Source organism: Spermophilus citellus, assembly GCF_964194105.1.
Source record: "Spermophilus citellus genome assembly, chromosome: 2".
NCBI lineage: Eukaryota > Metazoa > Chordata > Mammalia > Rodentia > Sciuridae > Spermophilus > Spermophilus citellus.
The window spans coordinates 37,138,929-37,152,759 of NC_138183.1; the positions used below are offsets into that span (position 1 = coordinate 37,138,929).

Below are 13,831 nucleotides of genomic sequence, written 5' to 3' on the forward strand. Positions count from 1 at the left end.
TATACAAGCATGGAATATATCTTATTCTAATTAGGGTCACATTCTTGTGGATGTATATGATGGTGGGATTCACTGTGGCGTATTCATATATGTACATTGTCAGATTCATTCCACTGTCTTTCCTTTTCCTATGCCCCCCTCCCTTGCCTTTATTCCCCTTTGTCTAAACTACTGAATTTCTATTCTTACCTCCCCACCTCCCCCATTGTGGGTTAGCTTCCACATATCAATGAAAATATTTGGCCTTTGGCTTTTTGGGACTGGCTTATTTCACTTACTCTCTGGATCCATCCATTTATTAGCAAATATCATAAAGTCACAAGATGATGTTTTGAAATATGTATTCATTGTGGAGTCAAGATAATTAACATGTATTACCTCACATGCTTATTTTGTGTGTACAGTAAGAATATTTCAAATCTACCCTCTTAGCAATTTTCAAGCATATAATACACTGTTGTCAACTCCAATCAACCATGTTGTACAACAGATCTCTTGAACTCATTCCTCCTGAGATTCTGTATCCTTTGAGTGCCATCTCCCCAATCTTCCCCTTCCTGTCCCTCTATATTTTGGTAACCACTATCCTATTCTCTGCTTCTGTAAGTTCAATATTTTTAGATTTAACATATTAGCAGGATCATGCAGTGGCTTATTTCACTGAATGCCCCCCAGGTTCATCCAGGTTGACAGGATTTCCTTGTTTTTAAGGCTTAATAGTATTCCATTGTGTATATAAACTCTATTTTCTTTTTTTAGAATATTTTTTTAATATTTATTTTTTAGTTTTCGGCAGACACAACATCTTTTGTTTGCATGTGGTGTTGAGGATTGAACTCGGGCTGCACGCATGCCAGGTGATCGCGCTACCACTTGAGCCACATTCCCAGCCCATAAACTCTATTTTCCTTACCCATTCATCTATTGATGGATACCTTGGCTGATTTCATACCTTTGTTATTAATAATGCTGCAACAAACATAGGAGTGAAATATATCTTGGGCAGATTGATTCCAGACTTAGGATATAAACACAATGGAGGAATTGCTAGATTATGTGGTGGTTCTATTCTTTAATTTTTGAGAAACCTCCATGCTGCTTTCCATAAGGGCTATAACTTCCCAATGGGATTGGGAGAAGGTTAAAAACCATTTATTGGGTATTTGGCGAGAGGGAGATAGCATGTTCGGGAGTAGTCTTTTATTGGGGGACTCTGGTTCTTAGAAATTTCCATCCAAAAAAGGTCAAAAGGGGCAGAGTTACAAGGACAGGTAAGGTAACTTGATCCCTGGGGATGTAGGAAGGCACACCCACGCATGAAAACACATTTGGCAGCATTTTTACGACTCTCAAGATCAGGGCCACTGTCTACAGCCACTTTGATGTGGCCAGATCACTGGAAGTGACCGATAGGGCCTCAACCAATCAGGAGAGGAAAATGCTGGTCACATGATGTGGTGGCCTCCCACAGCTATAGTAATTTATACTTCCATCCACAATATATAGGTCTTGCTATGTTGCCCCAGCTGGCCCCAAACTCCTTGGCTTGAGTGATTCTTTTGCTTCAACCTCCCAAGTAGCTAAGACTACAGGTTAGTGCCACTACACTTGCCTAGGTTTTATTTTGAATTCTATGATCCATCTTGAAATAATTTTTGTGTATGGTGTGACATAGAGGTTAAACTTTTATTTTTTTTATATAGATATTGAATTATTTCACCATCCCTTGTTGTAAAGATATCTCAATTACTTTACTCAAAGTAATGAGTTGAATACTTTTAAAAGAATAGAATGTGTGTTAGATTGAGGTAAATATCATCTGACAAAAAAAAAATACCTACAACTTCCTTCTGGCCCAACTCTTCCTTTTTGCCCTCTGGGTCTCTGGGCTGCAGCTCACAAAACAGTCACCTTTTCTTTAGAAATGTTCTCTCCTGGGCTGGGGTTGTGGCTCAATGGTAGAGCGCTCGCCTAGCATGTGCAAGGGCCTGAGTTCGTTCCCCAGCACCACATAAAAATAAACAAATAAAATAAAGGTATTGTGCCCAATTACAATTAAGAAATAAATATTAAAAAAAAAAAAAAAGAAATGTTCCCCCCTGGGGCTGGGGTTGTAGCTCAGTGGTAGAGCACTTGCCTGGCACATGTGAGGCACTGGGTTCGATCCTCAGCACCACATAAAATAAATAGATAAATAAAATAAAGGTACTGAGTCCATCTACAACTAAAAAAATATTAAAAAGAGAGAAAGAAGTGTTCCCTCCCTAGCTTCTCTGATGTGAAGTCCTCCCATTCTGTGCTCTGGAGGCCCTTTTTCTTTTTCTTCACTATTTCTTTAGCCCTGGGGATATGCTCCAAGGTCCAGTTTTTGGCCCTTATTTTTCTTATTATACTTGATATCTCAGAAAGACACCTATTCAAATTGCTTCTATAAATAAATATTTTTGTATGAAATGGGAGACTCACTGAGCAGGAATGTCAACCAGTGTGAAGGCCCTGCAAAGAAAGCAGTCCAAAAGTGGACATATATATGATCCAGTAGTGAAAAATGATTTATTCTGCAATGAATTATTTCCATTGGTGGTGTAGCAGAAGGAAGAAGGGTCTAAGAGCAGAAGAAATTCTCTGAATTCCAGAAACTTTAGGTATCTCTAGATTAGAAGGAACTCCCTAAGAGTGCTTCCTTTGCCAGAGGTAATTTAGATGGAACACAGCCTTTAAAAATGAAACCATAAGGAAATAAAGCTTTCTTTTAGCCCAGAAAGAACAAAATCAGAGTAAAGTGGTGTTTCATTTATTCAAAAAGCAAGTGATTAATGATAAAATATTTCCATTCCATGTACAAATTGTTCTTACCTGTTGTTGAAATTAGTACAGTAAGTAAGGTTTCTACAACCCAACTGGCAAGGTTCCCGGACATCTGCTAGACAGGTCAACATGGACACTTCCACTGGGTTATATTCACAAAAGCGGTCAAATTCCTGCCAACTCTGTGTATTGCCCCAGCTCATGCTATAAAGTTTAGTGCACAGTTCCCTGAAACAAAAGCACAAGTGCAGACACATAGAGAGAAGCCATATGATTAAATACCTGATTTGAGTAAAACTGGAAATCTGTGAACTATGTACTTTTTTAATAAGACAAAAAGTAAAGAGTTAAATGACTATTTCCTAGGATTTGGAGCCAGAAAAAGTGACCTTTCTTTCCCCACCATCAAATATAGGCTTTTAAAGTTATCTGTCTCTTCCCTTCTCTTTTTCCTTCTTTTTGGTAGTATTGGGTACTGAAATTAGGGCCTTGCACATGCTCGGAAAACACTCTTATCACTGAGTTATCCTCAGCCCTTTCTTTTCCTTCAATTTTGAGACAGGGTCCAATTGCCCAGACTGGCCTCAAACTTGTGATCCTCCTGCTTTGGCTTCCCAGGTAGCTGGATCACTGGTGTACACCTGGTTATCTTTTCTCTTTGCCATGGTTGCTAGAAAGCTCACTGCTAAATTTAATGTTCAGTTACAATATTTGTATATCTTTAGTTCTTGGCACAATTATTTCTCCCTATATCTTTCTGATCTCACTTTGATCTTTACTTAAAGCACATGTTTTTCTTCTCCATAAAGGCAATCACAGGAGGCAAACCATGACATAGTCCTCTGACTTCTTTTAAGAAGCTTTATAAATGCAGGGTCTGCTAGTTTGTCCTGTAAAACTACTCCAAGCCATTTGTGTTCCTGAAGTTATTCCAAAGCCTCTATATATTATTGTAGTTGATATATGACATTCTTATTTTCAGTATTTGATGATTACAAAGCAAATTAAGTATGTGTATATAGCTAAAACTATCTGTACCATTTCCAACATGCTCTTATACATTATATTCATTCCATTATTTTACTCATAAAAGTAATACATGTTCACTAGGCAAAATTTTATTATTTTGAAATATACAAAGTCACAAGTAAAAATTCTCCACTCTTCTCACATTTTATTTGAATCTCAAGATCACCCCTATGAAGAGGGTATCTTTAACTTCGTTTATTTACTCTAGTGTTTACTGAGTGCCTATTTTGTGTGAGTGCTGGTTCAAGACACTGGAAGTGCAGTGATGAATAAGCCAGACAAGGTCCCTAGTCTCAATAAAGCACATATACATTATGAGGATGAGGAAGTTGGAATAAAGTTATATCAGGTGAGGACTGCTCCACTGACTGGCAGACCCACGCCAGAGCCCAGGCCCAGGCCTAGGATCGCCCCAAAGACCTGCACAGGAGCTAAGGTCCAGGCCATGGCCCAGGACTGCCCTGCCAACTTGCAGACCCATGACAGAGCCAAGCCTGGCCCACTTCCATCTTGGGATACTTCAGCCATTGTGTGCAGATCATATGCCTCTAGAAATTTGTTGGTGTCTTCAAGGTTTTCTATTTTACCAGAATATAAATTTTCAAAATAGTTTCTAATTGTCTTCTGTATTTCAGTAGTGTCTATCATGATATTTCCTTTTTCATCATGAATTTTAGTTTGAGTTTTCTCTTTCCTTTTTATTAGATTGGTTAAAGATTTGTCAATCTTATTTATTTTTTTTTCAAAGAACCAGCTTTTTGTCAATTTTAAATTGTTTCTTTTGCTTAATTTTATTGATTTCTGCCCTGATTTTAATTATTTCCTGTCTTCTACTACTTTTGGTGTTAGTTTGTTCTTCTTTTTCTAGGGCTTTGAGCTGTAATGTTGTTTATTTGTTGACTTTTTCTTCTTTTAATGAATGAACTCCATGCAATGAACTTTCCTCTTAACAATGCTTTCGCAACGTCCCAGAGATTTTGATGTGTTGTATCGGAATTCTCAATTACCTTTAAGAATTTTTTTATCTCCTTCCTGATGTCTTTTGTTGTCCATGCATCATTCAGTAGTGTATTGTCTAGTCTCCAGGTGTTGGAGTAGCTTCTATTTTTAATTTTATCATTGATTTCTAATTTAATTCCATTATGGTCAGATAGAATGCAGGGTCATATATCTATTTTTTTGTATTTGCTAAGACTTACTTTGTGGCATAACATATGGTCTATTTTGGACAAGGATCCATGTGCTGCTGAGAAGAAAGTGTATTTTGCTCGTTAATGGATAAAATATTCTATATGTGTCTGTTAAGTTCAAATTATTGATTGTATTATTGAGTTCTATAGTTTCTTTGATTTTGTTTGGAAGATATATCCCAGTGGTGAGAGAAGTATATTTTTATCTTAGCTTTGTGGTATAAGACCTGGTATTGTGATGCTTCCTGCTTCCCTCTTCTTGCTATGGATTACTTTGGCTATTCTGGATCTCTTATTTTTCCAAATGAATTTTATGATTGCTTTTGCTATTTCTATAAGGAATGATGTTGGGATTTTAATTGGAATAGTATTGAATATGTATAGTGCTTTGGGTAGTATGGCCATTTTGACAATATTAAATATGCCCATCTAAAAGCATGGGAGATCTTTCCATCTTCTAAGGTCTTCAATTTCTTAGTGTTCTGTAGTTTTCATTGTAGAGGTCTTTCACCTCTTTTGTTAAGTTGACTCCCAAGAATTTTAGTTTTTTGAAGCTATTGTGAATAGGGTAGTTTTCCTAATTTCTCTTTTAGAGGATTCATCATTGATGCAGAAATGCATTTGATTTATGGGTATTGGTTTTATATCCTGCTATTTTGCTGAATTCATTTATTAATTCTAGAAGTTTTCTGGTGGAGTGTTTTTTTTTTTGGATCCTCTAAATATAGAACTATGTTGTCAATAAAAAATGATAGTTTGAGTTCTTCTTTTCCTATTCATATCCCTTTAATTTCTTTTATTTGTCTAATTGCTCTGGCTAGAGTTTCAAGGACTATGTTGAATAAAAGTGGTGAAAGAGGGCATCTCTGTCCTGTTCCAGTTTTTAGAGGGAATTCTTTCAATTTTTCTCCATTTAAAATGATGTGTGCATACTTGAAGAAATATAATCTGAAATGTTTCCACAGTTCTGAGGACTAAAACCACTTATGTATAAAAACATGGATGATTTTCCATTCCTGTAGCAGTTACTGTAGCAGATGGAGTATTTTCACTCTTTTCAGGCATAAAGAATTTTTTATGAACTCAACAGACATATTTGATGAAGTCATCCACCTTTTGGATATTAATGGCTCCTAGAAATATAGAACTGAGCCATATGAATTTCTAGTTATTTGGGGTTGGAGGGGAAGGGAGGGGGCATGGGGTTAGAAATAATGGTGGAATGTGATGATCATTATTATCCAAAGTACATGTATGAAGCCATGAATTGGTATGAATATATTTTGTATACAACCAGAGATGTGAAAAATTGTGCTTTATATGTGTAATAAGAATTGTAATGCATTCTGCTGCCATATATAAATAAATAAAAAAAAGAATTTGTAGTTATTCTAAAAAAAATAAATAAAATGATGTTGGCCTTGGGTTTAGCATAGATAGCTTTTACAATGTTGAGGTATGTTCCTACTATCCCCAGTTTTTCTAGTGTTTTGAACATGAAAGGGGCTGTATTTTGTCAAATGCTTTCTTTGCATCAATTGATATAATCATATGATTCTTATATTTACATCTATTGATGTGATGAATTATATTTATTGATTTCCTTATGTTGAACCATTCTTGCATCCCTAGAATGAACCCCACTTGATCATGGTGCACTGTTGTTTAAATATGTTTTTGTATACGATTTGCCAGAATTTTAGTGAGAATTTTTGCATCAATGTTCATCAGGGATACCGGTCTAAAATTTTTTTTCCTTGATGTGTCTCTGCCTGGTTTTGGAATCAGGATAATACTAGCTTCACAGAATAAGTTTGGAAGGGTTCCTTCCTTTTTTATTTCTTGGAATAATTTGAGGAGTATTGGTATTAATTCTTCTTTGTAGGTTTTGTAGAACTCAGCTGTAAATCCATCTGGTCCTGGGCTTTTCTTGGTTGGTGGACTTTTGATGGCGTCCTCTATTTCCTTGGTTGAAATTGATCTGTTTCAATTGTGTATGTCTTCTTGATTCAGTTTGCAGGGGCAGGGCCTCACATATCAAGCTAGGCAAGCACTCCACCACTGAACATCCTCAGCCCTAGTCCTTAACTTTCTTTCTTCCTTTTTTAAATTTTTAGTTATAGATGGACACAATATCTTTGTTTACTTATTGTTTTGTGGTGCTAAGGATCTAATCCAGTGCCTCAGATTGCGAAGCAAGCACTCTGCCACCGAGCCACAACCTCAGCCCTAGTCCTTAATTTTCTATAGTTACCTTGAACAGATTATTAATATCTCTGAGTTTTCTTTCTCACATGTAAATGAAAATTACACAATTTTTCCCAATTGTTTCATAAAAATAAAATCTGATGGAAGTGAAAGCAGTCAGCAAACCATGAAATCTATTTCAAGATTTGAGAGAGGAAACTGTTTCTTACTAAAGCTCCTCAGGGACTGCATAGCTACCTCAATTTCCAGTAACTCTATGTGAGCATAGTTCTTTTGCAGAGGTTTCTCTTTCTAAGAATTACATAGCATCTCTCTCATCAATATTAACTTTTATATGCAACCAGTTTCTTTAACCTCAGAGCCAACTTTTTTTTCCCTTTAAATCCTTCCATTAATTTCCTCAAATATTTTTAATATCTTTGGTAAAGTTTGGTAAGTTATTTTAGGCACTTTTTTTATTTGCTAAAGATCCATAGAAATGGTTAGAAACCATAGAAATGGTTGTTTCTCAAATTAATTTCAGGATATCCTAGAAATGTTGTGGATGCTTTTCACCCAAAATATCTCTGTAAAACAAATTCTAATTCATCTGTGTGTGGGTGGTTGTTGTTGTTGTTTTGTGTGTGTGTGTGTGTGTGTGTGTGTGTGTGTGTGTGTTTGTACTGGGGATTGAACTCAGGACAATTTACTACTGAGCTATACTCCCAGGCTTTTCTATTTTTTATTTTGAGACAGGGTACCAAGAAGTTCCCCAGGCTGACCTCAAACTTGTGATCTTCTTGCCTCAGGCTCCTGAGTAGCTGGGATTTACATGTGTGTGCTATGGTGCCTGCACTATAATCTATGTTCTACCATGACCTTAGTTATCTCCATTCATTCTTGTCTCTAGATTCTTGTCTATCCTATAATTGTATTGTTAATTTTTGTCCCTAAGTGTAATACTGAAATGAATGTCAATGCACTGCTTTCTAACTCTGGATATAAGTGCCAACCAGTTTATTCACCAATATGACCAAATGCTATGGTTAAGTTCAAAGTTTCATAATTTAATAAAGAGAATATCTTTTAGATGTCAGATCAAAACATCTTCTAAATTGAAAGTTTACTTAATGATTCCTTGAAAGAAAAATTCACATTGCATCATCTTCAAATTCTATTGCCCTGTCAAGGTAATCCTTCATATCACAAAAGCATGTGATATATGAAACAATGTTTTATATATACCCAATGATCAGTAAATATTTGGTGGATAACAGAATGAAAGATTTTATAGCTTCTAAATGTTCAGCCTAGAAATGCAAAAATATAACATGCATTTGCTAGGCCTAAAATAATTAATTAAAATATTATTTTCTACTATTTTAATAAAAGAAAATAAGATACTGACCTACATGTTGAAGTGTTTGCTTTAGAACAACAATGCAATTTAGCCCCATCCAGACCTGTAGAGGGAGGAGGGTGTATAGTGACTCCAGGGTGAACTGACTGTGAGCTTTCAAGAAAACACTGCCAAAGAGGATCTTGAGGCAAGGGCTGAGTCTTACAACCCTCGATGAGACCATCAACAATCTCCATTTCTGTTTTCTTAGACATCAGAATTCTCTTGCAGGCATTTTGGCAAGCATGGTCTTCAGCTCTGTCACAGCAATACAAACCTACATTTTCAGAATATAAGTGGTTTAATTAGCTGGTTTTATTGCATTTATTGCTCAGAAGAGAAGAAGAACATGACTATGTAGTAGAAAACCATTACTACTTGATGTCAGTATCTGTATTATACAGGGTCTATTAAATTCTCTTCATTACTTTGCAGTGTAGTAAAAAGTGGACAAGGTATCTAATCATGAGGTTTCTAGCATCCTAATGAAAATGAAAAGTCATCCTACACTGAAGAAGCCCTCATATAAAAGATATTTTATGTTCTTGGAAAAGATATTGTATATCCCAGTGGATTTGCTTTTAGTAGGGGATGTCTAAGAGGGATTATGTTCTTGACATGAGAGAGAACTAATTTTTAATAGCAACAAACACAAACACTGTATTTTATCATATTCCAAGACAGCATAAAGGTTTTATATGTCTGTGAAAATTAGTTAAGTTGTGATTTAAATAATATAGTAGCACACCCTAACAAGCTAACAGTCTGCTTCTGCCTTTAATTTTCTTTCTTTTTGGTGCTAGGGACTAAACCAGTGGTAAACATGTGCTCTCCCACTGAGCTATGTTCCCAGTCCCTGGCCTCTAATTTTCTACAAAGAATCAGAAAATTAAAGAACACTATTAATGAAGCTATGGAATTCAGAAGGGCCTCTCTGAATTACTTTTCTTGGTGTCTTTGACTTTTGAAGAAGCCTGTTTTGTTTGTAGCCTGCTTATCCAGAGTCCTCTGTGTTAACATATATTAGAAATGACTGCCCTTCTACCCTTAAAACTTCTTCCTGCCTTTTTGTTGTTGTTACTGCTTTGTTTTAAAGCTGCAATTTTGTTAGCTCCAGCAGCCCCTCTTGATAGCCTAAATATTGAGGAATACAGATCTGCCTTTAAAACAAATGGAAGCCAATGGAAGATACTTGTGGCAAATGTTTCATCCTATAATTTTCACCACACAGCCACATCACAGAATGCCAAAATCCTTAGAGTAATTTTTGATTTTGATTGTGGCCAAATAAGGCACATTGCTTTTGAGTTTATAGAAACAATTCTTTCCAATGTCCACATATAAAAAGTCATTGGCATGTGGCTTATAAATAAATCTTCTATCGGTTTGGTTAATCAGTCAGTTCTTTAAAATATGATGACCTCCAGAGGACAAAAATGGATTCTAGGATGTACAAAGCTGAGACCTTGAAAATCCCTATAAGGTGCAGGCTCATTAGGAGGCCCTGATTAAAAAAAAAAAAAAAAGCTCTCTTTTGTTTTTATGATCTTTTATTACAAAAATAACCATTGCTCACTGATAAAAAATTCAAATTACAGAAATATATAAAACAATTAGGTGTATAACTAAAAATGTATCACACTATACCTTTAGTTATGTAACTTGCTTTTTTTTGCTTCTATGTAAATGTATTACTTTCTTTTTGTTGTTTGCAAAGTGTTGTGATATATATATATATATATATATATATATATATATATATATATATATCCTAATTTATTTAATCAATATCCTACTGATAGATTTTTGGGTTATTTCTAATTTTTGTCTACTAATGTGTATATAAGCATATTTACAACATATTTTTGCAAATATGTATAAATTTTCTTGCTGGATAAATTCTTAAAGTGGACTTGCTAGATCAAAAAGTAAAATAATCTGAAATTCTAATGGTTAACTTCTCTCCAAAATATTCATATCAAAGAACTCTTCCATCCTCAGACTTAAAATTCCCATTTCCTCATACTCTCTATAGCCCCATCTTTCTTGGCACCTTCTAACTGTGACAGTAACATCCAATCTGTCAAATCTAAACACCAAAGGAAGTCTGGTGTTTCCCAAGTGACCAAGACTGCAACTACCTACAAGAATGTATCATTCCTTTTTTATAAACTCTTTTACCAAAGATTGAAATGAAAAAAAAAAAAAAAAACCATCCCTTTTACTTCTTTTACTTACTATCTGTTGGGTTCCTCATTGGGTAAGACTGGGTATAATTGTTCACACAGTGTATTAATTGTGGACTAATAGAGGCACAATAATTTTCCACTGCTTTGATCTGAGATGGACCAGGAGAAGAGTCTGTTCGAAAAATGGCTTGACAATATTCTCGGCAGTTTGTATGATGACCTGCATAACTGCAACACACCGAGCCCACTATACGGGGGGAAAAAAGAGAAGACATTGAAATGAAACAGCTTTTTGTTAACATTAAATCATCACCATACTGATGGAACAGTATACCTTTCTCAATTTGAGAAATAAAACGATCCACAGGAAACCATAAAACCATAAACTATGTTTATACACTTGAAATCAGTATTATTGTAAGCATAGTAATGGGGACAGTGAAGTGCTCACTGGTGTAAGAAAGTCAATATTCATCAATTTAGAGTCTATAATCCAGTGGTTCTCCATAGGAACAGTACGACCCCCTGGAAGAGTATGGAACATGTGGAAGTATTTCTGGTTGTCAGGGACTAGTACTGGCATTTAATGCATGGGCCAGGGCTGTTAAACATCCTGCAATGCACAAGACAGTCTCATATAGCAAATCTGTCTTCTCCAAATGCCAAGAGAACCACTGAAAAAGCCTCATTCCATGTTAGATTTGTGGAGGTTTATAAACAAAGCAAAACAAACATAGCAAAACAAAAATTAAACCCCAAATATCTCACATTTACAAAATAGGACCAGTTATCAGGGGATTAGCAAGGATGGTGGAATGTGATGGACATCATTATCCAAAGTACATGTATGAAGACATGAATTAGGTGTCAACCTACTTTATATACAGAGATATGAAAAATTGTGGTATATATGTTTAATAAGAATTGTAATGCAAAAAAAAACATGTATAAAGACATGAATTGGCATGGACATACTTTATACAAAGATGAAAAATTGTGCTTTATATGTGTAATAAGAATTGTAATACATTCTGCTGTCATGTATTTAAAAAAATAAAATCAATAAAAAAGTCAACCCCCCAAAAAAAACAAAAACAAAATAGGACCAGTTAAAACTAAGAGGCATCAGAATTATTTAACTAATTTGACAATTAAATAACTGTATATCTCAAAACAAAATTCTAAAACTTCTATACAGTTTGAACATCCTCAAGAATATGTCTAAATAGAGGTAATCTTCATAAATGATATGATTTGCCTCAATACTGAAGAGTAAAACTCATCTGAAATAAATATGACTTTGTATTAAAAAATGAAAAAAATCAATAGGCTGCCATTTAAAGTATCTGGGGAGAGGGAGATAAGTGGCCAGGGGCAGAGGGGCAGATGTGGTAATTATAATGAAGACTAGGAGACCCTTATAGGAGTCTAAGGGGATCTGTGAGAGGCAAAAGGGAGCCAGGGTAGATGTATGTCAGGAAGAGGGTTGGAGAAAGGTAAGAATTCCCAGATAATTATTAGAGATAGATATGGAAGAACCAGAACCAGGTTTTTGGTGAATTTAGGTGACTTCTAGAAATAATGATAATGGTAAAATCATATAAGGATTAATAACAAACTATCTTGGGACAGAACTAAATAAGGATAAGCCTTAGTTTCCTGGACTAGGAAACTGTTCTGTATCTGTTGTGCCACCTGTTTTCAATGTGGACTGACTACCAAAGTTATGTGTGCCCCCTGCCAAAGAGTTCATTTTCATCACAAATAAAATCCATTTTTATCATATTTTGGGGTGGGGGTGGGGGTGGTGCATATGGTGCTGGGAATCAAATTCAAGGCCTTGTACACTCTGATCTACCTCCACAGTTCCACAAAGAAAAAATATTTATGGTTTAATTTTATCAATGTGACCTCAGTGAGGATACACTTGAGAGTGGTATGGTGAGGACAGAGGAGACGCGCAGAATAGAACCAGATGTCTACCTTCTCACTTCCTCCTTGGGCTGGCTTCCTTGCCCGTGTGGGAGGATATAGGATTATGTGGTAGAATATAGATAGCTAATGCTTCTTAATGTCCTCCCAAGCTAATCTAAACAACTGTCTGTTCCATAGGTATCTTTTCCCGTCTCTAAATGCTCTCCTGATTCCCTTCACCTACAGTGCCCTCCTTCTGATCTCCACTATTTACATCTTGTCCACCTTTCAAGGCCCAGCTCAGCTACCAACTCTATGAAGTCACCTCTGAGCCCCTTAAAGGCTACGATCCCTCCTTCCTTTGAAGAGCAACACTTATCAGTGCTCTATCTCATATCCTACCCTGCCCTAGAGTTCTTTGTGTATGTGTCACATCTTCCACAGATACGGCGGCCCCATATCAAGCAAGTACTCAAAAAAATTCAGCTAAATGAACTGAGAGGCAGCTCTTGGCAAGTGCTACATTATATAACGTGGATGTGTATGACCTTTGAAAGTGACCCTCTTATCGTTATTATATTCCTCTAGCACATTTAACGCTACTGTCTGCTTTGTAAATCTGCAATTAGAACACGGGAATTGTTATACTACACGAATGACTTGAACACCACAGAGGAAAAGAGCCTAGCAGAATTCTGCTATGAACATTATTTCAGATGGCTTATTAACAGTGTAAGTTATAATGCCAGGATCTGGGCAAAATTTGTAATGGCTAATCATGTTCAAAACTGTATTTTGCTCTTTGAACTGCTTGTATAATCATTGACAATATACTTACTTTCATTTCTGCTAATGCAACTGAAAAGAGCATTCTGTAAATTAAAGAAAAACAAATAAACAGAAATTAACAATCAGAAAGAATTTCTAATTTTATCCCATCTATGGTTATATAGAAATCAGGATATCAAAATTATTTAATTCCTCTCTAAATTGAAGATTGAAAACATTGAAGCTATGAAATGACCTTCTGGGGAAAAGGGGAAACATCATCTAACACCTACTAGGGATCCAAGGTGATCACCCCAAGCTATAAGCTGGCTACGTAAACAGCAAAC

General features: G+C 35.7%; 1 protein-coding gene across 6 annotated transcripts in view; it reads right to left on the reverse strand.

The window, feature by feature from the left end:
- The window catches only part of RECK (reversion inducing cysteine rich protein with kazal motifs), a 79,503-nt gene that overhangs the window by 24,646 nt on the left and 41,026 nt on the right, over window positions 1-13,831 (reverse strand). For all 6 annotated transcript variants that reach the window (XM_081273648.1, XM_081273643.1, XM_081273644.1 and 3 more), the window contains 4 exons: window positions 13,555-13,588; window positions 10,852-11,049; window positions 8,623-8,890; window positions 2,857-3,036 (listed from right to left, as the gene is read on the reverse strand). In XM_081273648.1, coding sequence (XP_081129774.1) covers window positions 2,857-3,036; window positions 8,623-8,890; window positions 10,852-11,049; window positions 13,555-13,588 — 680 coding nt within the window. The remainder of the gene's footprint in view (window positions 1-2,856; window positions 3,037-8,622; window positions 8,891-10,851; window positions 11,050-13,554; window positions 13,589-13,831) is intronic.